The following is a 25,379-nucleotide window of genomic DNA, read 5'->3' as shown; positions in this document are numbered from 1 at the left end:
CACTCAACCACACACAAACAAAACCTAATCATTCGCTTCCCTCCCTCCTTCCGCAATCCTACCCAACACAAAAAAATCTACACCTCAATCCAAATCCAAATTCAACATCAAATCGGCCAGCAACATTCTTACAGTGAAAACTAAAATCAAAATTACAAACCACTCCAACCCAACTCCAACTCCAACTCCAACATCCACCCCAATCAATCCCCCCAAGGACCCGCCCTTTCCTCCCGCCTTCCCATCCCTTCCACGGTCTTGGCATCCGGCTTACCCACAAGTCTACAAGCCCACCTAATATGCCCAGTATTCTTCAGGGTCACGCACCCCTCCTACTCTATATCCACAACTCTAATTTCTCCCCATCATCTACTATCTATCTATCTATCTATCTATCTATCTATATATCACTACTCATATATTTATCTACTTTATCAATTCATCAATCTATCCATTTACCTTCCTATCAACCAAACTACCTACCCACCTATCTACCTATCTATCCACCTATTCACCTAATTATTTATATACCCACCTATCAACCTACCCATCAGCAACCCATCAGTTCCCATATACTAACCAACTAACCAACCAACTAACTAACTAACTATACTTATTACTTCCGAAATTGTATAAGATATCAAGAAATTTTACATAAAACTTATAACTTATCTAGTCACCTATTTGCTTCTATTTATAATCTATTCATTAACCACCTATCTAGATATCTAGATATCTATCTACCTATCTTATATACATACATACTTACATATATATATATATATATATATACTACCTATCTATCTATACAGATATACAAATATCCAAATCCAAACCCAAACCCAAATCCAAATCCAAATCTACACCACCCACCATCTATCATCTACCATCCCCCCTCCCCACCAAAAACAACCCAGACCCAGAATCAGAGACAGAGTACTAGTATATTCTCAAACTACTTCTAAAATACTCTCTACTCTAAACCTCTTACCTACTCTGAATCTCTTGTCTACTCTGAATCTCTTGTCTACTCTGAATCTCTTGTCTACTCTAAAGCTCTTGCCTAGTATGATCCTATAGACTACTCTGAATCTCTTGTCTAGTATGATTCTATAGACATTGATTTACCGCGATGTTTGGAGATATCTTAATATATACCTAGTATATACTTTTTTAGTATATAGTTTTATGAGTATATAGTTTTATTAGGTGTATGCTTTGTGTATGTTTTGTGTATGTATGATCTACCTATATATAATCTATATATGGTCTATATATGATCTATGTATGATCTATAGAATAGAATCTCTTATAATCTAATCCCTCCCTCTCTCCTCTCCCCTCCTCCCCTTTCTCTCTCCTCCCTTTCCTCCCTCCTTTTTTCTCCTTCCTCTCTCTCCCCTTCTCTCTCCTCCCCTTCTCTCTCCTCCCCTTCTCTCTCCTCCCTTCTCTCTCCTCCCCTTCTCTCTCCTCCCCTTCTCTCTCCTCCCCTTCTCTCTCCTCCCCTTCTCTCTCCTCCCCTTCTCTCTCCCTTCCTTCCCTTCCTCCCCTTTCCTCCCCTTTCCTCCTTTCTCTCCATCAACTCAATCACCCAATAACAGTCCCCAATCACACTCCCCTATCCATCCCATCCATCCCATCCATCCCATCCATCCCATCCATCCCATCCATCCCATCCATCCCATCCATCCTATCCATCCCATTTATCCCATTTATCCCATCCCATTCTATATTATCCATCCTATCCCATACTATCCTATCCCATTCTATCCCATACTATCCTATCCCATTTTATCCTATACTATCCTATCCTTTACTCCCCAATTACACACACCATCCCACCCCATCCTCACTTATCCCATCCCATCCTCACTCAAATCATTCTTATCTATCTCATCCCATCAAACACAAATATATACCCATCTCAGCCATTATCGCCTGTCATCAAATACCTATTCTCAACAAATCAACCATCCCTCAATTTTCAGGGGAAAACTTCAAAAAGAAGCGAGTCCTCCATTCACCCCCTAGTCCCCCTTTTCGGATGGTTCCAATGAGAGTTACATTTATTAGATCCTTCATCTCATCATGTCTTTCTTGCTATTACACCTTGTGCCTAGAGCAATTTTCTTAAGTTTTCACAATTTCATTCATCAAAGTCACAACAAAACACACAAACATGTTTTTATCTTATTTTTATTTTTCAATTTGAAGTATTTTTATCATATGCCAATACTTCTTCATGGTATCTTGGGAATACAATTCATTCCAATCCCATCCGTGGATGAGAATTAGAACTCCGACGACGAAACAATTGCAATAAGAAAAAGAAAAAAAATACAGAATCGTCCCCTGCCATTAAACTCCCCATATTGATGTAAGATGATAAGCAGTACATATCCGATCAGTGGATATATTGCCGCCCATTTGCTTTGATTTTCCTCCCCTTTCTCAATCCATTGTCCCTCCTGCACCAGGTAAAAAGCAAATAACTCAAAAAGTCATGGTATCATCAGATCATGAAAGTCGTGATGCTGCAAAGGTATCTGCCCTAAATTCCAGAAGAGGATATAAAAGCCATATCATTGAGCAAAACCCTCTCCCTCACTAAAAAACCAGGAAGGGGAAGAACAAAACCAGTAAAATAAAAGCCAACCATTATGCGTTGTGCAAAGTGATGACGGCAACCAATTGATTTTGTATGCAACGCCGCCAACGCCACTGTGAAGCAATGTGGTCTAATGAAGGGGTATGGTAAAAGTGGATCCAGATGTTGTTTAAATCGAAATGCCAAAGGAATGGTAGTCGATTCAAAATCGTATCTGGTCCAATAAAATACAGTGAATTGAATGTTGTGTGATGTGTTGTTATAAAGGATTATTGTAATTAAGATTCTTAGGTTCTTGCTTGAACCATTCGCTGAGAGTTCTCCTCGATGGACAACAATGGGTCAAAGGTAACATTTTGGTATTGAGAATCGAGGCGTAAAGGAGCTGGAATAGATGGAGATTGTCGGCGGCGATTGATACCTGGGATTTGGAAGCCCTTGATCATTTGATCTTCGACGTAAGTAGATGCTCTCTTGTAACGGCGATCGGAATATTTCTCAAAGACAGCAGCATGATGTTTTCGAGCATTCTCGCAGCACTCAATAACCAAGGCAACCAATGGCTTCAACTGATTCCAAGTATAACCAGAGTAATAAACATGGGCTGGAGACCAATCACCTTTGCTGAGCATGAACCTAGAAACAGCATGGGATGCAGCAGCAACAAAACTTGGTGGGCTACCGACAAATCTTTCATCCATGATGGTGACCTCCAAGAAGTACTTGGCCAATGTTCGAGTTTCAAGATCATAATCATCAGCCTTACTGATGCGACGAAGAAAGCTCATTGGTCCAGGCCATCCCAACTCGAATTGAAGCATACTGAGCATGAATCGCTCTGCCTTGAGAATTTCTTCACTGCTGTAACCACCATCAACCATGTAGACAATCTCTCCGATGGAAGGACAGTTGATTTCTTCGTACTTGGCAGCAACAAAGATGGCGGTAGCACCAACCAATTGAAGCTTGCCAAGCGAAACAACCTTCTTTGAAAGGAATCTATCAATGTAGTTGACGCAAAGGAAGAGGGTCTCGGGTAGTAGAGAGAATCGTTGGTGAACCTGGATCAACCAATCCATCAAAACAGATCGCATTGACCATTGGATCTCTGCTTGTGTGTCCATGTAGTGTGGGTCGGGAAGAAGTTTGTTCTGTGGTTGAAGGTTTGTCAGCAAAGTGTAAAACAAAATCAATCAGAGGCAGCGTGAACAAAAAAGGTCTCAGTAGTGACCGCTGTTGTTGTTCCATGATGAGCTAGACCAAAACCGTTCCCCAAGCATAACAATGAATTTTAGAATCACTAACCTCAAGCTCTCTCATGTATGTGAAGATCTCTTCGCCATACTCAGCTACCATGCTCGTATCCCACATCTCGTCCTCGATATCTTCTTGGGTTCGAACAGACTCGACAAGAATCTTGGCATCCTCAAGCTCCTTCTTAACCTTGTTTGTGACCTTTGGGACGATAACCGTGGTTGCTCCTCCAGTGGTATTCTCCCCTCGGAACGAATGGGCGGTTGTATAGCCTTGGTCGTCATAGGTCTCTTCTTCATCCTCGGGCCAATATTCTTCGGGTTCGGAGGCAATTGGTGCAGCTGGCAATTGCTTTTGTGACTTCAACTTCTCGGTGATAGCAGACTCATCCTTTTCCTTGATAGATCGGAGGTGAGATTCGTCGACGTTCTCCTTCAAAGGATCCTCCGAAGCGTTGTGATAGATTGTGGGTTCAGCATTGTCAACAGCGTTGCTTAACTGCTTGCTCTGTGTTCGTCGTAAAAGCGGTTGTTCGGCCTTGATCTCAGGCTGACTCTTAGCATGTCTGGGACCGAGGGTTTGATGGGCTGAACTATTCGAGGCAATTGGCTTTTGCGCCAGTGGTTGAATGTTTTCATTTTCGTTATCCTTGTATACCGCACCCTTCTTAGCCAAAGTATTGCGCTTGGTGTTATTTGCTTGAGGTTGTTTTTGAAGTGGAGCAATAGAAGGTTGTTCGGAAGTAGATGTAGCTAATGGTGCTTTGAGGCCATTGTTGAGTGGTCGTTGTGCTGGCTTTGAAAGTGCAGCTGACTTATCCTGAGTAGCAATAGGCTTAATGGTTTCGACAGACTTGCCATTAACGGCAGACTCGTCCCGAATAGTAGTCAAAGTCTTTGCGGTATTGCTAACATCTCCAAATGCAGTCCTCTTGGCAGCAGCCTTGAGTCCTCCGACTGCTAACATATTTGTTAAGGCTCCTGTGGACTTGTGTTTCTGATGTAGAGTTGATTGTTGTTTGGTAATTAAAGGTGCGACGTTCTCATCACCATTAGTATTGGCTTGAGTAAATCGTGAAGGTCTTTGGGGCTATTAAAACATTTAATGTCAGTTTGATTTGTCTGCAATTGAATAGAATCTAAGAAGATTGAAATGAAGTTGACAGGGTGATGAATTGGAATGTAGATCGAAGTATGAGGAGATTACGAAAGTAAAAGAAGATTGCGTCAAATTGGGTGCTCGTCAAATAATGAATCGCTCGGAGAAAGGAGGAAAGAGCGATCCACCACCAGCACCAGCACCGGCACCGGCACCACCGCCTCAATAATAGTCATAATGCCAGCGGCAAGAAGAAGGAGGTAAGAACTTACTCGAGCGTCCATGATTGAAGCTATTGTTTCCTCCAAACCAGGTACACGATAGCAAGAGCCGAAGCCGATTTGCGATGACGGGACTGTTTATTGTTATTGCTGCAGTGATGCGAGTATCAGAAAAAGCGTCAAGAAGCTATCGCGATCAAGATGTCATGAAGGAATGTTGTTTGGTGAAAGGGATGGGTTTCAATTGGACAATGAATCAAGAATTATTGGGGATTATGCCAATCGTTTGCTTCGATATGCAATGTATGAAATCGTGTAGTCAAAAAAGTCCCTGCAGAGTGATGATAGCTCGAAGCATGAAGATGGATACGATGATATGGGGTCCGAAGGAGGGGTTAGAGGGGAATAGAAGGAAAAGAAGGTGAGGGAGACGGAGAGATTTGTGGAGAGCGACGAAGATGAAGTTGTTGATGTTTGGGTCTCGACCAAAAAGTTCTCTCTTGTATAATAAATTGGTTGGCGTACCGGTCGAGAGGTGCATACAATTTTAATTCTTTGTTTTGTCTGGTTGGCGGGGACCAGAATCTCGGCAATGTGATTGGCAGTTGGAGCACAACAACAACATGACCCTTGCGTGGTGCTCTTAGCTTTATTTACACTTCTCCCCTTCGAGCTTAGCGCGTGATTATGCTTTGGTAAGGCAAATTATCTTGTGGCATCGCGTTTTTCCTACACGTCTCCCCAAGACACGACAGGATAATGAATCTGGATCGAACCACGGACATGTAAGTGAATTCTTATATAAACACCATTCCAACTGGTTTATCCAAGTACGAAGAAACATCCCATTCAGTTTTTGGGTATTCTCAAGCCCGTCTCACAGTTGTTTCCCGCACATATAAATCCTCGATCGTGTTGTTCTCCATGATGTTTCGTTATCAGTCGAGAAACGCCTCATCACGTGCTGATAAAGATTCATCCAAAATCGATTTGCTCAATCAACCTTCGAAATGCGAACCCCTCGAAAACCCCTCGGACCCCTCATATTCTACACAGGGACCAAGTTCATACTCCCATTCTTCATCTGGGCGTCGCAATACATCCAACAGTCCGTTATTCATCTTATGCATTAGCTTTCTACGATTTTTAGCCTTTTCAAAAGGTGGGTGACAGACCCAAGGATGGTGAAAGGCCGAACGATGTGCCACGAATACAAAAGATGTTCGACCTTTTATCAATCATATCTCCATATCTCCACAATGAATCATGCAGGATTGAACAAAAGTTACGAAACCCCATTTTGAACGCTTTCTCCTCACGCACTTCAAGATAAAAGTTCGAAAATTCAAACTCAAAAGTGCCGCGATTGGTGTTCGACGGGTGGAAATCAACCTCGTACTCGAAGAGGGGCAATTTTATTCTTTCTGATTTGCCAAACAATATATGTATAGTCTTTCGAGCCGGAACACGCATCACGAATCGGAAATCAAAACAATCGGGGAACTATGCGCTTATGGCGCAGGCTCATATTATTGAATTGTTTATCATCTTCCTATCAGCGCGCGACTTTCCCGGATGAATGAAGGCAGGTTTGTCGCGAAATGTTGTTTTTGTTTTTGTTTACTCGAGGAAGCTTACTTTGGTTTCTGGTTGCGAACTTGTACTTCCCAAGGTCGGGGTCTGCGGTCTACCGGCCAAGCTCACAGTTTCGTGGTGAGAAGGGTTCCGCGCAGTTCATTGGACTATGACATTCATCTACGCAGTAACGACGGCAGTATATTGAATTTGAAGGATTGGGATTCGGATTGCGATTGCGACAAGACTAGACCACCAGACCAGACAGATAGATGGCTGTTGCACAGATTCAACCACCGTCATTGAATGTACAGACGATGGACACAACACATTGCGCCTTGCACCCATATGTGTTGGTCTGGGTATCTTTACTTGCTCTCTTTAGGTTTGAAATGTTTATCTCTCAAGGTGTTGCAAAATCAGTCCTCGAATGGTTTTGTGCTGCACACTAAAGTCTAAAATTGATGTGTTTGCGATGGATCATGGAAGTGTCTAGCATTCATCATCCTCTCTAGCATTAACCCAGGAAATCCCCACCCTTTTGCATTTTCCTTCACCAAGCCCCTCATCATCAATCATCGATACGGCTTGGTGATGTGATGTGATGATTTGATGATTGATGATGTTACAATGCTTCAACTCAAATTTTGGACCAAACTATGTCGCACACGATTGAAAGAGAATATGTATGTGTATCTACCTATGCAACATTACAAGAACAAAACAGCTTGCATTGGAATGCTGCACTCTTGATAGGTTGACATGAATCATGTTTAACGTTGGATAAGCAAAGAGCACTCCGTGTACCTACGAGCGTACCTACATCGTCCACACGGTACATCGAGACTTCCATTCATAAGCCACTCAACATGTGCTAATTAGTATTCTTACCTGTTTACGCCGCCGTCAATTGTTGTTGATTTGTTGCTAGTACTTTGATGCTTTTCTAGTGGCGGTCATAATCATTTGGATCTATTTTGAGGACCTAAGTAGAGCGTGGAAGACTTGTTTTCTTCTAATCAGCTTGGAGCATGAATGCGATTTGAAACTCGTGGCCAACGCATACCATGATCCCGGATCGCAAATCTTCCTTTCGCGATCAAGATGAAGGGGGAATCACCATTCCCCAAATGTATTTCTACACCGACAACCACAATCATCAATTGAAAAGTACATCTATAGCTTTGAAGAGAAGAGGAGAAATGCGCGATTCCATTGATTAGCAATAATCCCCAATATATTTCCCTTCATTCATTCTAATTTTGCACCGCATTCAATTCCTTACAATCTTCGAACATGTCAAACGAGTACCGTCACTGGAAGATCGAACATTACACCCATGATCATTCTCAAATCATCCTTGCTTTTAGACGTTGACGCATTACTCTCATTGGCTGATTAGCAAGATTTACTCAAGCACTTGGCCTTTGCTTTCCGTGAGTTGTCTCGACCGCACTGGTGTATTTTGAAGTGCGCAGTATGTGTAGCTGAATGGGTGCTGGCCATCAAGTATTGTCTAGAGGAGAAACAGAGTACATGTATGGAGTTCTCGCAAGGTATAATTTATTACTTCTGAGTCGCATGCATTTGCGCTTGGGGACTTTGATGAACTTATACATACAGGGGGGAGAGGGTGGACATCATCTCCCATGATTGTTGCGAAATGTTGATAGATGTTCAAAAGCACTAGGCACACTTGCGAAGATTCCGTGTGTTTCGTTTTCCAAGGTAAAGAGGGATTGATGAACGTAGCCAGCCCGAAAACGGGATGGATCCGACTCGAATTATGTCTTAATATACTCAAGAGCCGAAACTTGACCAGTCCATTGATATGCTCGATACATTTTATGTTGGAATAGATCCTCCGAACAAGGTTGGATGAAGCTTTGATTAATCATTACTGCCCAGCGGAGATAATATCCTTCCTACCTAGGTCCTTCTGCTGCTGCCAATGGCGGCATAACATGACTTACCTGTGTGAGGATTGGAGACAACGGACTGCGGAGAGAACCTGCCTAGGTAAGTCATGATATCGAATGTGCATAGCCATATTGAGCAGGCAAGGCACATGAGATCCATCAGTGAATGTCAGTGTCAGCTTGAAACCATTTGCATCGAAGATGGATGATGAACAGAGTCTCGATGAAATACCTCATAGATAGGTATATATAACACACACATCGTACTCCGCCGTCTCTGCTACTGGGCATGAGGATTTATATGCAATTATGCAATGTGTATTGTGAGAATTTACTCCTTTTCTTTCTCGTCGACACAGAAATCAAGGTGTAATGATTAGATAGCCAAATTCATCAGAGACAATTTAAAATAGGAATGATGATGAAAATATGTAGATTTGATATTCTTGGTTGTGCCATTGAAGCAAGCATAGAAGTTATTCAACTCTCCAAATCATATTATTTTATGCAAAGCACCTAACATATTCTGAGTAACGAGGACCGACTTCTTCCATTTCCAAACCACACACTCAATATTAGAACAAGACACCACGGAAAACATACGACTTGATATAATTTCAAGTAAGTATGATATTTGATCATTAAGTCTTTAATATTAGAGTCAATTATCTCGAGATGCCATTTTCTCAACCATATCCCCTCTCTCTCTAACCATTCTTTTCATAGGTTGTGAGAGACACCAATTCTACAGGACGACCATTTCCAATGCCTCGATAGGGCTCACAACAACATTCTTTTCCATCCCCAGTAAGTCTCAATCCTACTTTTACTTTATGCGATCGGGAAAAACGAGTCCAATATCGCTTCTATATCTCCATTCCAATACAACCGATCGTTCCGATCATTGTCGCAGAAGGAGGGTGGACATCCAGCGGCACTAGATTGGACGACAATGCCATCACTTCACTTCTCCCTTCATCAAATGTCCCTAGGATGTTATCCTCAGGTCTATCATGACTATTGCTAACAGCATTTCTTAATCAGAGCGAACATTTCTCTCCTGCCCACCTCTGTCCTCGTCTATCCGACTGACTTGCGACGACGGCGACGACAACGACTGTACACTTCACACAACATTCGGGATTTCAAATACTAAATATACATACATTCACTCAATTATAAACATCTGCGACTGATCTGAGCAAAAGCATACTCTCAGCATTCATATGGAATTAGCCAACATTATAACTGGGTCTATATCTTCTTCAAACGCACAAAATCGAAACGCCGAACCTACCGATCCTCCACAGCGAACACATTCGTACCCGACCCGAAAAATAATCATGTCCGGTACGGATATGCACAATAGAGATGGGCGAAGCGGTACACCACCCGCGCCTCCTTATGCTGGTGCTCAATTCAACATGAACACTCCACACTCCATGGCCATGTCGCCTGCTGGGAGCCCTACCCCAAAGAGCGTCGCATTCGAACTCCTCTTTACACAATCTCCTCAGCATCGTGCGCGACTACCGATGCGTGTTCAAATATTCCCTCACGATACTACAGACTCGATTATTGCCACTGTCAAGAACTTTTACGGTCTATACGCAGATGGCGCTGGTGCGAAAGGTGTTAGCTTCGAAGACGAACAAGGGAACACTCTCATCGCACGTTACGAGAACTTTAGAAACAACATGGTGGTGTATGTCAGGGTCATTCAAGAAGAAACTTCTGATGCATATGGGCCATCATCATACGGATCTGGCTCTCCACGCTTACAGCAAGCCTACTATCCTGGCGAGACGCACTTACCACCCCACCAAGCTCTCAATTATGGCCATCCTGTCTCAAGACCAACGTCTAGGACATCGCGAAAGCGTAGCACTTCTCCTGGCCAAGGCCGTGGCCGTCGTAGTGTCTCTGCCAGTGTCAATCAACCGCTTCCGGCCAAAAAGAGTAGATCCCGATCGGGTTTCAAAAGCCGTGGCTCAAGCACTCATGGTAGCTTCCAAGAACTTCATAGCGATGGATTAAATGGATATAGCAGTGGAGATGGAGGAGCTGGATCTGTTACTAGCAGAGCTAAGAGCGAGCACCTTGGTAACACCGAGATTAGTCTTGACAATATTGTGGAGGGAGGTCGACGAAAGAGGGCTAAATTTGAAAGTTCTGTAAGTTTACTTGGCTGCGCATAAGCAGACAATGTCTTCCACACGCATGCTAATGATGATTTGAATCAGGAACTTCCTTTGTTCGCACCACCACAAATGCCCGCTGCGACTTCGAATTCTTCCGTTTCTCCGGCACGTCGCATGGAAAACCAACGATCAAGTTTTCCTTTCGCGGGGTTTTCCCAAAATCCTTTCTCCAATGTGCCCAACCTTCATTCTCCCAGGAGCTTTGGCAATGCCAACGGGTTCGGAGAGCCTGGCCTCTATTCTACGCCGGCAGCACAAAGTCGCCGAACGCGCGGGTCATATCCTCCAGGACGTCAATCTATTAGTACACCAGGAAATATGTCGGATGTACTGCCGACTCCAGATCCAACCATCGGCAGTTGCATGTCAGAGGAAGACAAGGATGTCGCTCTGCAACTAATGAGACTTGGCGACATGTCAAACATTTCTCATGGTCGCATTTCCGCATCAACCCTTGACGACACCTTCAGTGGGCGTGCTGATGCAGCTTCCTCTACTGGTGCTACCAGTAATTGTGAGAGCGAGAGTGAAAATGAACTCCCTTCTCATAGACTAAAGCGTGAGCCAAGCCCGATTCTGCCACCTGGGTTCTTGAAGAAGGCTCATCCACATTTGGAAGAGAATCTACCGACAGATAGCACTGAGCCAAGTAGTGATGAACGTGACTTTGAAGACTGTCATGATGGAACCTTCAAGCCAGGTCAAGCAGATGATGCTGTTGATAGCGAACTAGCAAAACCCAAGGTCGTCAAGGCTAAAGCCGCTAGAAAACCTTTACCTTCCTCTTCTTTGAAGTCCAAAGCCAACAGAATTAGCAAACCAAATAGACCAACGCCCTTGGTTAAGCCAAAGAAAGCCAACAGTGTCTCTGCCTCTAGTAAGGGTCCCATCTCACCCACTTCCTTACCATCGCAATCACGAAAGACCTCTGTGGCATCTACCGCAACTCATCAACATCATCTCGGTGACGATGAAGAGGACCTTTCATCTAAACCACGTTGTCAACGCTGCAGGAAGAGTAAGAAAGGTTGCGATCGTCAAAGACCCTGTGGCCGATGCCAAGATGCTGGACTTGGCATTGATCAGTGTGTCAGCGAAGATGAAGGGAACGGTCGTAAAGGTCGTTATGGGCGTCATATGGGAGTACCTGTGAAGAAAGACGAGCTACCACAAGTCCCAATATTCCCGTCAGCGCTTTCTGCTAGTGGTGCAAGCAGTTTTGAGAAGAGTAAGAAGAGAAAGAGGTGATGTAAATTCACTGTACCATCGACTCGATCGTCAAACTTCGATTCGAGTATTGAATAACCTCACGGTTACATCTCTGTACCAAAAGTTATCTCTTCATAGCGATAATGATCAATTGCCGCGCAATTGATCATCAGCTTCATGGCGACATCAATGTCATCATAACCACAGCGAACAAAAGTCTTTTATAGCGCCAGCATTTTGTGTCACTATCTTGATCAACAATTCCTCCCTCGCAGCGTTTAAAAAAGCCTTCATATTTCTTCATCTTGTCGTAACCGTTCTTTCTTTCCGTCTAGGTTAAATAAACACGGTGCACTTTTCTTTTATCGTTGTACTTTGGTTTAACTGGTGGAGCATTTCAACACATTTCAACACTTTTTATACAATCTCGACACTCCTTTTATGATTAATGGATTCCCATGAACATAGTTATGATTTTTCTTTTGTTCTTTCTGATTTGCACTTACTGCTTCAACTGTTTCCCCTTCACCTCGAATTTCGAAGATACTCCTTTGCAGCGAGCAGATGCATGTGTCACATTCTTTTATCAAATTGTTTGTATGTTGGTGGTAGATGATATATGTATCAATGGGAGGAAAACTCAACTTTTGATGCAAGCGGAAGAGGTCGTCTATCATTTTTGAATGATATTTCATTGTGAAAATTAACTGCTTTTGATTCCATGATTTTGGGTTCAAATCTGGTTCTAATCCCACTCTACTCTCACACTCTCACTTCATTGGGGTTGTTTATAGGGAGTTGAATGGAATGGAACGGGATGGATGGGAAATGGGGAATTGCTAAATGGAGGCGATTATGTGATTTGTATTCTTTCTTTCCCTGTCTTTTTCAATGCGATTTGGGTTGGGATTGCAATAGGATTGGTCTGTTCTTTTGGGAAAATAGAGAAAGGGAAGAGTGAGGGAAGGCGGATGGTGGAAGGATTGATGGATTGATGGATTTCTTGTTATGATGAATTGAATCGAGTCATCTCATATCATATCACGTTTTCCTGTCTGTGTGTGCGTTCTCTTTGAATCTTGAAAAGTTGACTTATTACTACTACTAGTACTCTACTACTACCTATTAAACTGATCAAATTGAATTGAACTGAATTGAATCAAATGGAGAATGATGGAAAGTCAAGAAAGGGTACAGATGGAATGGAAGTTTTATAGTGAAAAAATAAATAATATATAAAAATCTATTTGAAATTGTTTGGTTTATATTGTATTGTATTGTATTGTGTTGTGTGCGATGCGCCAATTTTTTTTATTTTTTTTTATATATATAACAAATTGGATAATACAGTTGGAGGGATTTGGTTGGCGATGCGATGTCTCGAGGCCCCTTCATCTTTAGCGATAGATTGGTGGATATGTTTCTTCAAAACTTCAAAGTGGTGAATGGCGGGCGCATTGTGGTTTGTGGTTTGTGGTTTGTGATGTTGATTTGCAACACGGGCTATATAAATTATCACACTAATTGATGCTGATGAATGCGCAAATGAAATTCTCATGATTCTTATTTGTGGTTTGTGATTTATGGTTTATGATTTCTTTGGGGTTTCTTTGGGGTTTAGTAGATGATTATTTGGTGAAGGGGATGGGTAGGGATGGGTAGGGAAGGGGAGGAAGAGAGTTTTTTGTATGTGTGTTTGTGTGTAGGTATATGTGTAGGTGTGTGTGGATGTATATATTGTATGTGTGTTTGTGTGTAGGTATATATGTAGGAGTTTATTTTTATATGTATTATACGAATGTATGTGTATAGGTATGTATTGTTAGATAGATGAAGCTTTGGTTTTTGATATGAGTGAGAAGAAAAGAGGAGAGAAGAGTAAAGGGTGGTGATGGAATGGGATGGGATGGGATGGGATGGGAATGGTTTGATTCTTGAGGATTAATTCTTGAGGATTAATTCTTGAGGATTAATTCTTGAGGATTAATTCTTGAGGATTAATTCTTGATGGTTGATTCTTGAGGGTTTGATGCTTGATATACTACTCGAGTATGAAATGCTAACATGATAAAGTAAGATCTTACATACTCGTAGGGTATCAGATAGATAATTACTAATACAATGTACGAAGTCCTGTGTAGATTCAACAACGACGGCGGCACGCGGATAAACCCGGAAAAAGCGGGGAGGGGAGGGGAGTATGGTGTGGTGTGGTGTGGTTTGGTATGGTATGGTCATTGGTGTGGTCTCATCTTTTTGGGGAATGGTGAATGATTGGTTGATTGGTTGATTGGTTGATTGGTTGATTGGTTGATTGGTTGGTTAATGGATGATGATAGGCGAGGAAGAAAGGGAAGGATGGGATAGGGATGGGAAGTACCGATGAATGCTAGGTTATCTGGAATGACGTTATGGGTTTTGTTTTATTTTTATTTTTATTTTTATTTCTATCTTTACTTTTGTGAGAGGGATTAGTTGAGCCGGGGTTTTGCCGAGGAGGGAGATGAGGGAAAGGGAGCTCGGGAGATTGATTGCTTGGGTTGGTGGGTGGTGCGCTAGCTAGTTTGGGGTTAGTGGGGTTTTGCTGGGGAATGGGGGAGAGGGGATGAGAGTGTGAGAGGGATGGATGTTGTTGATGTTTTGGACTACGAAGGAAGTAGATGAGATTACGGTTACTGATTGGGGTGCTTGGGATTGGGATATTTGATGAAGGTTAGGGGAAGATGGGTGGATAGGGTTGTTGGGCTGGATTTATTGCGATTCGCGAGAGAAGAATGGAGATGTGAAATTTGGTATTGGTACCTAGTGGTAGTTCACGGAGTGTAAGTGGGATGGATGGATGGATAGTGTAGTCGGCATACTATTTGTTTTGTATCCAGGTTGTTTCGTTGATAAGAGAGGGGTTCGAGAGGGGAGTGAGAGATATGGTATGAGATATGAGATGTGAATACTCGGGTCCCGGGAATGGATAGGGGTGTGAGGGTTTACGACCCGACTGAGATGATTGATGAGGAAAACCGGATTCGGGCCGAGAATGGAGAGTTTGGAATGATTGATGTTGATAAGCCAAGGTTTGAAGGTTGGATGGAGGTAGGTTTGGGATACTCGATGTTGGCTCGTTGGATGGAAGATGCAGGGTAAGGGAGAGGAGAATAAGGGTGTCTTGGATATAAAGTCTAGGGTAAGATTAGGTAAGACTGTTCTTTGATCTTCACCTCATCGCTATCTAGTAAGTAAGTTGTGGGAGTCACTAAATTACTCTGATCTTTCTGCACCTCGTCGTCGGTGAGCATGGTATGAGAGGCGCAGTGGACGACGCTATCACGTGATAAGTGCGCTCGTGATATGCACTTTCAATTCGTTCGTCGACCTTCCTATCTAATAAGTATATCTAGATACCTTGTCTATTTGTTGCTATAATTACATTGCTCAGTTTCAAAACAATGGCGGTTTCGCTCTCTTGTGATGCTTTAGTTGTATCGTCTTTTCTTGGCGTCGACCTCACTCATCATTATTCGTTTGTCCCTTAATTTTTTTACAGGTATTTGCTTTCAAGTGAAGGTCGGAAATATGTCAATATATCAATTGCATTGCAGTCGAAGAGATTGGAATAACTGAGAATGATATACAACTGTCCATCTTTCCACCTGAATGTACGTCGCTTTCAAGTTCCCTCTGCACTTCACAAGCACTGAACAGTAACAGCAGGACCAATACAATCCCCAGTTCCCACTCCGATAATAGTAACCTGGGATGGATTATCCGATCGATTCGATTAGTATTTCTTGATATATATTTACTATTTATCGCCTTATTGATTCTGATTAGATTTACAAGGAATTTTGAAATGTTGATAGCAATGAGATTCTTTAGTAAAGAATATATACTGTTTTTATATAATACGATGACGGGAGTTATTTCGAATGTTTAAAAAAATAATAGAAAGAAAAGTATACTGATTAGTTTGTATATAACTATCTATCTTGTATCAACGAGTATGGGTTTTGTTTTCAATACTACAATACTATAATTCTATGATATATAGATTAGCGTTGGATTAGCTATATCGAGTTAATATAAACAGTTGTATTCTTCACTCTCTTTATAATCTATCTTCTAGAAAGTTGTAGTTCGGCTATTCTACTGGCTAAAGCGAAACAGGACGTTAAGAAGGAAGAGAAGTAGGTATATACAGCAAAAGAAATCAAAAGTATTCTATCTACAAAATGCTTATCAAGAGTGTTCAAAGACCCCTTTATATACTTCTCATCGAATTCAGTCTCTTCATCACTATTTTCATACTGCATGTTTTGATCGGTATACACACATAGTCTCCTGTTCACTATTCTGTCATCATCAAAGAGCACTCGCTGAGCGCAAAAGTCACATACGCGTTATAAATTATCCTATATAACTACTAATATACTAGTACCAACTAGCCTGATGTCTCTTATTCTTAAAAATACTCTCCGGAACCACAAGTCCATCATCCCACACACACCAATCAATTTCCCCATCCTCCAACCCCATTGAAAAATCAACCGGGAATTCCCTCTTACCCCTCACACTATCATCCTCAATCAACCGTCTTCTCGCCCTCCTAATCTCCAAAAACTGTCTCTGCATATCGTTCGCAGCGAGCACATACAATTTCCTGAATTCCACGGCCGCTTCTTCAAATGGTTGCGGCATCTCAACTACCATTTCCTGCAGTTTCCGAATCGCCACTTCGCGCTCCATGACTTCGTAATGACCGTAATATTCATAACGAATGAGCGCAATTTGACGACGTGTTTCGAGCGGAATATCGCGGGTGAAAGACTCGGCGTATTCTTCGAGTACCACTAGTGCTTCTGAGAAATCGATACTCTTGGTTCTTTTTTCGGGGTGGGACTTTGATGACCGATTGAGCGCACTGTCGCCTCTCGCTCGTTCGAGCATTTTCTCCTCGAGTATCGAAACTCCCTTCCAGATCCCGAACTTTTTATTTTGTTTCTCGGTGTATTCTCGAAATTTCTTGACGTGAGCGAGGATACGTGTATATTGTGGTTCGAGGTACTCAATCACGGCTTTGCGGTTATTTCTTAGGGCAACGATATCGTGTCTTCTCACTGCGGCTGCGGCGATGGAAAGATGGCGGTTTACGGGGTGAGATCTGTAGGTGTCTTGAGGACCAAATGGATTTGAGACTTGGATGGGGTTTGGAGTTTTGGTTTTGTAGGGATTGGAGGTTTCCCTGTGGGCATTTTGAAAGAGCCAATTGGTTGCCATGTGTTGCTTGAAGAGTTCGTAGCGTTCGAAGGCTTGGGCGTAGGAAAGAAGGTTGTTGTATATGTTGGCGGGGGATTCGACTGCGAGGGTTTGTGCTTTGGAGGTGGCCAGGTGGATAATTCCTGAGTGTTGGATGAGTTGGTAGGTTGAGATCTCGGGTGGCGTATTGTTTTGACTTGTATTTGGATTGGCGTCTTCGTTGGCTGGTGTAGTGTCTTCGGTGGAATTTTCGCCAGACGGTACGTCATTCCCACTACTCTTCTCGCCATATGTAAACACCAAGCTACCCACTCCTCGTAACATCTCCAATGGTCTTACTAGTCTCAATTTCTCAGCTTCCGTAGGTACTACACCCAGATATTCGGATCGTATGGGAGCTTCCCCCTCCTTCTTTGCTCTAATAATAATCTCCAGAGTATGCGGCGGTACCTCACAAAGTGCAACCAAATGGCAAAAAGGCACCAAACTATATTCGAGCAGCGGTCTCAAGAACGAAAGAGTATTTTCCATCGTCGAGCTCGTCGCCTCTTGCGTTCCAAGTCTCAGCAAATATTGATTCCGAGTTCTCCTTCGTCCAGAAACAGGCGGCAAACCCGTTCTCGGATCTATTGGCAACGATCTCGTGAACTTGTATTCCTCGTGTGTTTTCATGGATACTACAGGAAGAGATATAGCGCTTTGGCCAGGAGATCCGTACCAGCTTACTTCGACTCGCCATTGACGTACTTTACACAGATATAAAGTAGACTCGGGCGCAACCTTGAAGATATCAGCATTTTCTCTCCAATATCTCGTAAGCGCGCTTCCGCTAATAAAATCTGCAAGCGTGAAACGGAACATGCGGGTGCTTTTCATGGCGACGAGATAAAATGTATTGAGGCCGTAGAGAACGGTAGATGCTTCTCCGTAGACTTCTTTGCATGTTCTGAGAATTGAAGGTTCGAGTTCGTATTTTTGGTTCATGCCGAAATCGGTTTCGGGACTGATGCATTCTGCTTTGGAAAGTATGGGGTTGAGGAGGAGGTAGGAGTATATTTGTGTGCGGACGTCGGTGGAAAGACGTGATATGAAGGGACAGCTATTGTTGGGTATTATCTTGTTGACAGAGGAGAAGCTGGATAGTTGGTTGAGGATGGATGGAATAATGGAGGTCGCTGTGGAGTTGTTTTTGGGTGGCTGAGGAGTGGATAGTTGAGTTAGGAGGTCGATGACAGAGGGGGTAATTGCATGCGCTGGCTGCGCTTCCACGAGAGAAAGGTCTGGCGTCATGATTGCTTGCTGCTGTGACGATATTTGTAGTTGCCTTGGACGATAGATTGAAGGTCTAGAGTACGCAAGTTAGCAAGGAAGATATTGCGACAGCAGTTACTTACCTTGTTTTTCAATAACACAAACACACTCGCGCGACGAGGCTGAATATATTGACGCTGACGTCAATTTTTATGGACTTGGTGATGTAATTTTTAAAATCTTCACAAACCGAAGAACTCCTTAAATACAAGAAACCCCGGTACAATTCTCTTACAGCTCTGAAATGCTAAAAGTTCATTGGCTTAAATACTGTGCTCCAGAGCTTTGATTTCACACTAATAAAGGCGAGTGAATGTGAAAGAGAAAAAGGCATAATCAACTGTTGTAAGAGAAAAACCAATAGAAGAGAAGAGAATGGTTCATGCATCTAGCTAGCAATGAGCAATCAAAAGTGAGTGAGATGTTGAGTTCTCGTCTAATTTCTCCTAAAAGTTGCATGATTGTCGGAAATGTGGGGCGTCGTCTATTCCCTGGGATGGAGGGAGGAGTTCTGATGTGATCGCGTGCAAAGAGGCGGTTTATTTAGACGGTGTCTGAATATGTGGAAGGGGATGGAGAAATTCTTGTATTGTTCAGGATGGAAATTGTGGTGTTTCCGTCTGGAAGGTTGAGTGAAGATGTGGGACTACATGAAATGAGGATCTTGTCTGACAGATTTGCTTGTACCTAGTGTAATTTCTAGAAGAGATACAAGGATTGAAAGAATTGAAATGATGAAGGTGTGGTCTCACACAAGCAACCTACTGTAGTGCCGTGCCTCACTATCTAGCTAGCTTCACTGATCTTACTCTCCCTAGAATACTGCTTTGATGTAACCGAGAACTATTTGGTAAAGAAGAATGAAGTGATGGATGGTAGGATTGGAGACATGATCGCATTGTTTGATTTGAGGTTTATTGTGTTGAAGTCTCGCATGTATAATAGCTTCGCTAGTCTAGCCTCCTCGCCTCGCCGTTCTCATCCCATATCGTCAGCGACTGGTATCTAATCATTCCAAGGTCATTGACACTCCAATCGATTCGTTTTCTATTGGTATTTCCCAGCTGTACATCAATATCACAATCCCAATTCGATGAAATATCACAACCGAAAATCTCTCTTCGAGCTTTCTGTATCTCCTCAAGCTGATTTTCCATATCATCGAAAGCAGTGATGAAGTTACCGGCCCAAGTATTGTGGTTCCAATCATCTTGGGAGTTTTTTTATAGCCTGAAGTACCTCTTCGAAGGCTATTTCTCTTGGCACGGAATTGTAATACTCGTCAAATTCTGCTCTCGTTCTCGCAATTGTTGCTTTGGTAGCGAAAGTCTGCTCGCGCTTGAATGTATCAGCTTATGCTTATAGGAGCACACAGCCATTTTCTGTTTGCACTTTCATTGTACTGTCGCAGTAGCTTTGCGAGACCGAGTCGCTCGAAGGTTCTCTCTAAGAATTTCCAAGATGACGTTCTAATTTTCCGTGTGTAATGTCTTCATTTTCTTCGTTTCCTACCATCGAAAGAGTATTCATTGGGTTCCCCATGAAAAATCGAGACGTGGTTGAGACGTGGTTGTATGGACTTTGAATAAGTGTCAATCTTTTTCCAGATAATACGTCTAAACAGCGGGATAGAGATATAAGAAGGTTCTAAGAGATAATTCTAGTCTCGAGGGATCAAAGACTTGTGGGCAGTAGAAGTTGTTGCATTATCGTTCTTTAGAGCAAAGTTTGAGTTTTTTTGATAAAAACGAAATTGAAAGCTTACAAAAGGAAGAAGAATTTAAGGAGATAAATCAGGTGAGTAACTAATTGTAGGAGTATCCTATTATCTACGTTCCTTTGGTAATAGACTTTTTAAATTAAATAAACTTTTTAAATTAAATAATGTAGCTGCTAGCAAATATTATAAAGGAAAAATGATGTGGCTGAAATTCTAAAAAGCATCAATCGATTTTATTATCAAGCCATATTATTTAATTTAGAAAGGTTATTTAATTTAAAAAGCCTACTACCGAAGGAATGTAGGTAGTAGGATACTCCTACGATTAGGTGACTAACCAGGTGAGTAACAAGATGAGTAATTTATGAAAGTCTACCCATTTTCTCTATTCAGCAAGAGCTGAGAAATCGATTACCATCATATGTGGAACTAAGCCAAAGATAATATAGAAATATACTAATTTTCATATATGAATCATATCAATGATAATCATGAGGCGCTTCCCAGTCTTTAATACATGCGAAAGACTCAATCGCAATGTCTGGAACGGCCCAGAAACTGAGCTGGTCTTATTTCTCCTGCGCACTCACAGATGATACTTCAGTCATGATGATCGCATTAGCTCATAAATTACTAAATGAACAATACCTGACTTCAAACCATCTTATCTGGTGAGTCTGTATCAATAAATCATGCTTCTCTCGCTTCGCATTTCGGGTTTTAGTAGTCGTGTGAAACTAATGCTCATTTAGGCTGGCGTAATCGCCCAGCCAAGACCTACATTCTACTAATCAAGGGGGCTTGAACTCATTCTTTAGCTGAAGAAGTGAAGTTTAAAAATATCACTAAGATGTCCGTAATATTGATCAATTGGCTTTGGAAAAGAGGACCTGGATCATCGCTCTTGGTCATTTCGAAGAGAAACGTATTGCTATCTTTCAAGTGAGATTTGGGATTGCCCGGTATTTGAGCTATCAGCGGTCACTGCAGTGGCAAAAAGAAATGAATATCAGATACGGATTATAGAGATTCTCGAGTTACGGAGGTTTGATTGTGGAATGGAATATTTGTGTGAAGAATGTGGAGATAGGAGGAACAGGAATGAGAACAAAACGCGACACTCAAACCAACCATCAATATAATGCCGAGGATAGCAGTCAATGCGTTATGAATGATTAAATACCAGAAGTCTCGATAGATAGCTTGAGCAGGAACTCTATTAATCCTCACGAATAGTACATTTGATATTCGGAACGGTGAGGTTTGCATGGGGACCATCGAAGTAACATCCGCCTATCTAAATCCTACATCATGTATCGACAAACCTCCTGCCAATACCAAACATTTCTCTTATCCACTGTCATTATCTTCCTTCTCATCATAGTAGCAATTCAGCATGAGGAAATTTCCAATAAACAAAAACTACCAATCTCTACAAAGTCCTCCAACTCCAGCGTGGTCATCTCCGCGCCCCTTGCGACACATTCGTCAGAAGCTCCAGGATTCCCCAAGAAGCTATGGTATAAAGTAGGACCTCAAGGTGTTTCGGACGAGGCCAAAAGATTCCGTCATCACTGTCTGGATATCAACCCCGGCTATGAATATGAAGTGCTCACTGATGCATTCGCGGATGAGTATGTATGGAAATGGTTTTCCCACCGGCCAGATATTTTGAATACCTATTTTTCGCTCAGCATCCCGATCTTGAAAGCCGATTTGCTGCGATATTTGATACTGTATGCGTATGGGGGAGTGTGGTTTGATTTAGATGTTTCTTGTGAGGATATTCCCATGGATGATTGGGTATTGGAGGAACATCGAGCGGCAAACCTTGTCGTTGGTCTGGAGTTCGATTATGACTATCAGGAAGATACTGCCATGTATTCGCAATTCGCGAGTTGGACTATCATGGCAAAGCCTAGATCTCCACATCTAATGCAGGTCAGTAGTAGATAATCCATGACTAATTAAGTCTCTAATTATTTAATACAGGTCATCAATGATATTTTAGACGAACTGAATGAAATCGCACGTCGAAACGAGGTATCAATCGAAGGAATAGAGCTGAGCATGATCAGTGATGTGGTGGATATAACAGGACCAAAAAGAATGACGTGGGGAATTATCAAGAGTCTTAAAGAAATTCTCGGAAGGGACCTTGATGATAGGGATGTTGGAGAATTGAGAAGTGCGAGATTGATTCATGATGTGTTGATTCTACCGGGAAATGCATTCGCGGGGACACAAAATGGATTCAAGAAAGAAAAAGGAAAGGTTTTCGTGAATCATCATTATGCAGGGACGTGGAAGAATAAATTCGGCGGCGAGGCTGAGAAAGGTTCTGAGAAAGAGAAAGAGATTGAAGAAGAGAGAAGGATAGAGCAAGAAAAGGAAGAGAAACGAATTGAAGAAGAGAGGATCGAGCAGGAGAGGGTTGAGCAGGAGAGGATTGAACAAGAGCAGAAAGACATGAAACAGGGGCAGGAGAATCACAATGAGCAAGATAAAGATGTTGAAGAAGAGAGAGAAGAGAAGGAGACCAAACAGCAAGAAGTGTCTAATCAAGAAGATGCAATCGAGGAAAAGAATGATACTGAAGATAATGAATCCAAAAAGAAGGAAGAGTCCGAGCAAGAAAAGGAGAATTTGTGAGCCAGAATGGCATATAAGACTTTTCATACTGGGAAGGCTAGAGGTGTATGACAATCTTTCACAGAATATAGACAGTAAAATGATAAGAGAAAAGGTCCAGAAGCACAAAAACTCGGAGAAGGCTTGAATTCGATATACAAGCTCTAAAGTGCTAAGGAGACATAATATTCGAATTGAAGGATTCAACAGTAACGCCGAGAAAAAGATTATGCAATCACAGTTACGATTATTAGTCTTTCACATCATATTTGCAACGTGTTTGGTCCATTTCCTCACTTGAAGATTACTAAATTTCGCTTCCAATGCAAAAGAGCCATCCATTGTCCACTTTGCCTCCTTATCATATGCATCTCATACTTTCTCTCAAAAAGCACAATCCTTCCTCTTCTCTGCTCGCAGTGCTTTGCTATAGCTCCTGTAGGCATTGAATTGGCTGGAACTTCAAACATTTTCCCGCTATTCAGCTTATGTTACCAAGAATATTTATTTTCAAAAACTGTTGTTCAACAGTCGGAAAATGCGTTGCAGAAACGTACAAAGAAATATGTCAATCGATTAAGATACCATCAGCTAGAAAACGGTGAAAGAACCCATCAAAGAAAGCCCCATAAACTAATTTCAACACATCCTATCAATCTTCCTCAGAAATTGTTCCATGAAAAATTCATGAACCTAGCTACATGAAGCATAGTTCAATGTAGAAACGACAAACAAACCATGCCGCGCACTAACAACCCAGCTTTCCAATTATCTCCCCTACAGTCCCCAATCTTCCTGCTCCGCAACCATAGAATCAACCTCCACTCTTTCACTCCTATCTCTCAGCCTACTCAAGTTTTCCATGATCGTCTGCACATGCCCTTTATATTCCTTTTCATCTCCCTCTTCCTTGTCCTCCTCACTCTCGTCAAAATCTGCGTCCTGCGAAACTATATCACCCTTCCCGAGTTCCTGTCGAAGCGCCGATAGTAATTGTGCAGCAGCCGCCAAATCATCATCTTCATCGGAGGTATCTTCGGAGTTTTCGAGCTCAGATTGAATTGCTTCTTGAGCAGCGAACCACGCCTCTTCGTCTTCGTTTTCTTCCTGGTGTCCTTCCTTGGTTTTCTGTCTCTTCATCAAGATTTCCCAATCCTCCTCCAAACTTCTCTCACGATCTTTACCCTCATCGTAAACCTCGCCTTCTCCTTCATCCCCGGCTCTCTCATCCGCACATTCCAGTCTGATTTCCTCCACCCCCTCACCATGCTCATCATCATCGCCGATCACATCTTCCACAATCTCCATCCATCTCTCACTTGCCTTCTTTTCTAGTCTGACTCGTTTCTCCTCTCTTAGAGGGGCGCCGTCCACACAATCATCGCAGTGTGAATAGACATATATATCTTTCTTGATTAGGTTAGGCGGACCGCAAACCATACGACCGAGTGGAAAACCAAGGGCGCATGAGTGAACTACGAGGGCTGTGCATAGACAGCTGAAGTGTGTGAGTGTTGCTTTGCACATGATTCCTGATTTGGAGGTGAATTCAGAGAAGTCTTTTCGTGGGTATGAATTCTCTTTTTTTTTGGACTTGACTTCGTGGGGTAGAGAGTGTTCGAGATGGTTGAATCTGAATGTTCGATAAATTGTGATTTGTTCGCAGACGAGTGTTGGATAATCTATTCTTCTCGAAGTCGAAGGTCAGAGAGGAGCGTCGATCAAAAGCCGCAGGAAATCAATATTGAATTACCGATTGTCGTTTCTCGACATAAATTTAGATGTATGGAATCGACTTTCAAAAGACGGTAATTTAATAAAAAAATATTTTAAGTACGGCTTTTTGATAAGAGTGAACCAGATCCAACTTTTTTAGAAGCTAAGAAAGTAGCAGATAAGATGAAGTGAATTAGGAATTGTGAGGATGTTCAGATCAGAATTTCGGATGATGCTTATTGTTATTGCTGGCATTCGTTTATATCGCTTTACCACTTAGGACTTCACATGGGACTTCACTTGAAATTGGGATTCACTTGAAGAATAGACGTCACTTTTGGCTGAGCAGTCAAATCCGAACGAGTGTCATGAATGATGATTCTAGAGCGATCTCTCAATGTATTTTCTTGAAGATTTCTTGTTTCAAATTACTTTGGATGAGACCTTGAAGATTGAGTTTCACCAAAAGACCAAATTCACTTTCGGAGAAATCATAAAAATGTTCTCTCCTCAAGTGGCAGAGTTTTCAATACCTAGTTATACGATACAGAGTTGGCGTCTTCTCGCAGCATGTGTAGGATTCATTTTTTATGTCTAGTTATTGGGATTGATGCAATATCATTTCACGATGGTACCTAGTTGGAGATCAAATACATCAGTCAAATT

The 25,379-nt window shown here is 42.2% G+C and overlaps 5 protein-coding genes across 5 annotated transcripts; 2 read left to right on the top strand and 3 right to left on the bottom strand.

Moving 5' to 3' along the window:
• Positions 1-2,180: 2,180 nt before the first annotated feature.
• Positions 2,181-5,662, bottom strand: EAE98_008248 (uncharacterized protein). Its single transcript, XM_038955871.1, has 3 exons — positions 5,233-5,662; positions 3,914-4,951; positions 2,181-3,759 (listed from the first exon to the last, which is right to left on the bottom strand). Exons 1-3 carry the CDS (start codon positions 5,242-5,244, stop codon positions 2,896-2,898), a joined length of 1,914 nt encoding a protein of 637 aa, XP_038807737.1. The 5' UTR covers positions 5,245-5,662; the 3' UTR covers positions 2,181-2,895.
• A 4,239-nt stretch (positions 5,663-9,901) lies between these two features.
• On the top strand, positions 9,902-12,124 carry EAE98_008247 (uncharacterized protein; the record flags this gene model as incomplete). Its single annotated transcript, XM_038955870.1, has 2 exons — positions 9,902-10,849; positions 10,919-12,124. 2 exons carry the CDS (start codon positions 9,902-9,904, stop codon positions 12,122-12,124), a joined length of 2,154 nt encoding a protein of 717 aa, XP_038807736.1.
• A 4,386-nt stretch (positions 12,125-16,510) lies between these two features.
• EAE98_008246 (uncharacterized protein) lies at positions 16,511-18,625 on the bottom strand (the record flags this gene model as incomplete). The annotated part of the gene is made up of 1 exon (XM_038955869.1): positions 16,511-18,625. One exon carries the CDS (start codon positions 18,623-18,625, stop codon positions 16,511-16,513), a length of 2,115 nt encoding a protein of 704 aa, XP_038807735.1.
• Positions 18,626-21,677: 3,052 nt separating this feature from the next.
• On the top strand, positions 21,678-23,018 carry EAE98_008245 (uncharacterized protein; the record flags this gene model as incomplete). Its single annotated transcript, XM_038955868.1, has 2 exons — positions 21,678-22,307; positions 22,359-23,018. 2 exons carry the CDS (start codon positions 21,678-21,680, stop codon positions 23,016-23,018), a joined length of 1,290 nt encoding a protein of 429 aa, XP_038807734.1.
• A 756-nt stretch (positions 23,019-23,774) lies between these two features.
• EAE98_008244 (uncharacterized protein) lies at positions 23,775-24,524 on the bottom strand (the record flags this gene model as incomplete). The annotated part of the gene is made up of 1 exon (XM_038955867.1): positions 23,775-24,524. The coding sequence occupies one exon, from the start codon at positions 24,522-24,524 to the stop codon at positions 23,775-23,777; it is 750 nt and encodes a 249-aa protein (XP_038807733.1).
• Between the last annotated feature and the right edge of the window lie 855 nt (positions 24,525-25,379).

The sequence above is a fragment of the Botrytis deweyae genome (assembly GCF_014898535.1).
Source record: "Botrytis deweyae strain B1 chromosome Unknown BDEW_021, whole genome shotgun sequence".
In the NCBI taxonomy this organism is placed as follows: domain Eukaryota; kingdom Fungi; phylum Ascomycota; class Leotiomycetes; order Helotiales; family Sclerotiniaceae; genus Botrytis; species Botrytis deweyae.
The sequence above is the reverse complement of the archived record's forward strand: the minus strand, read 5'-3'. Positions and strand labels throughout refer to the sequence as shown.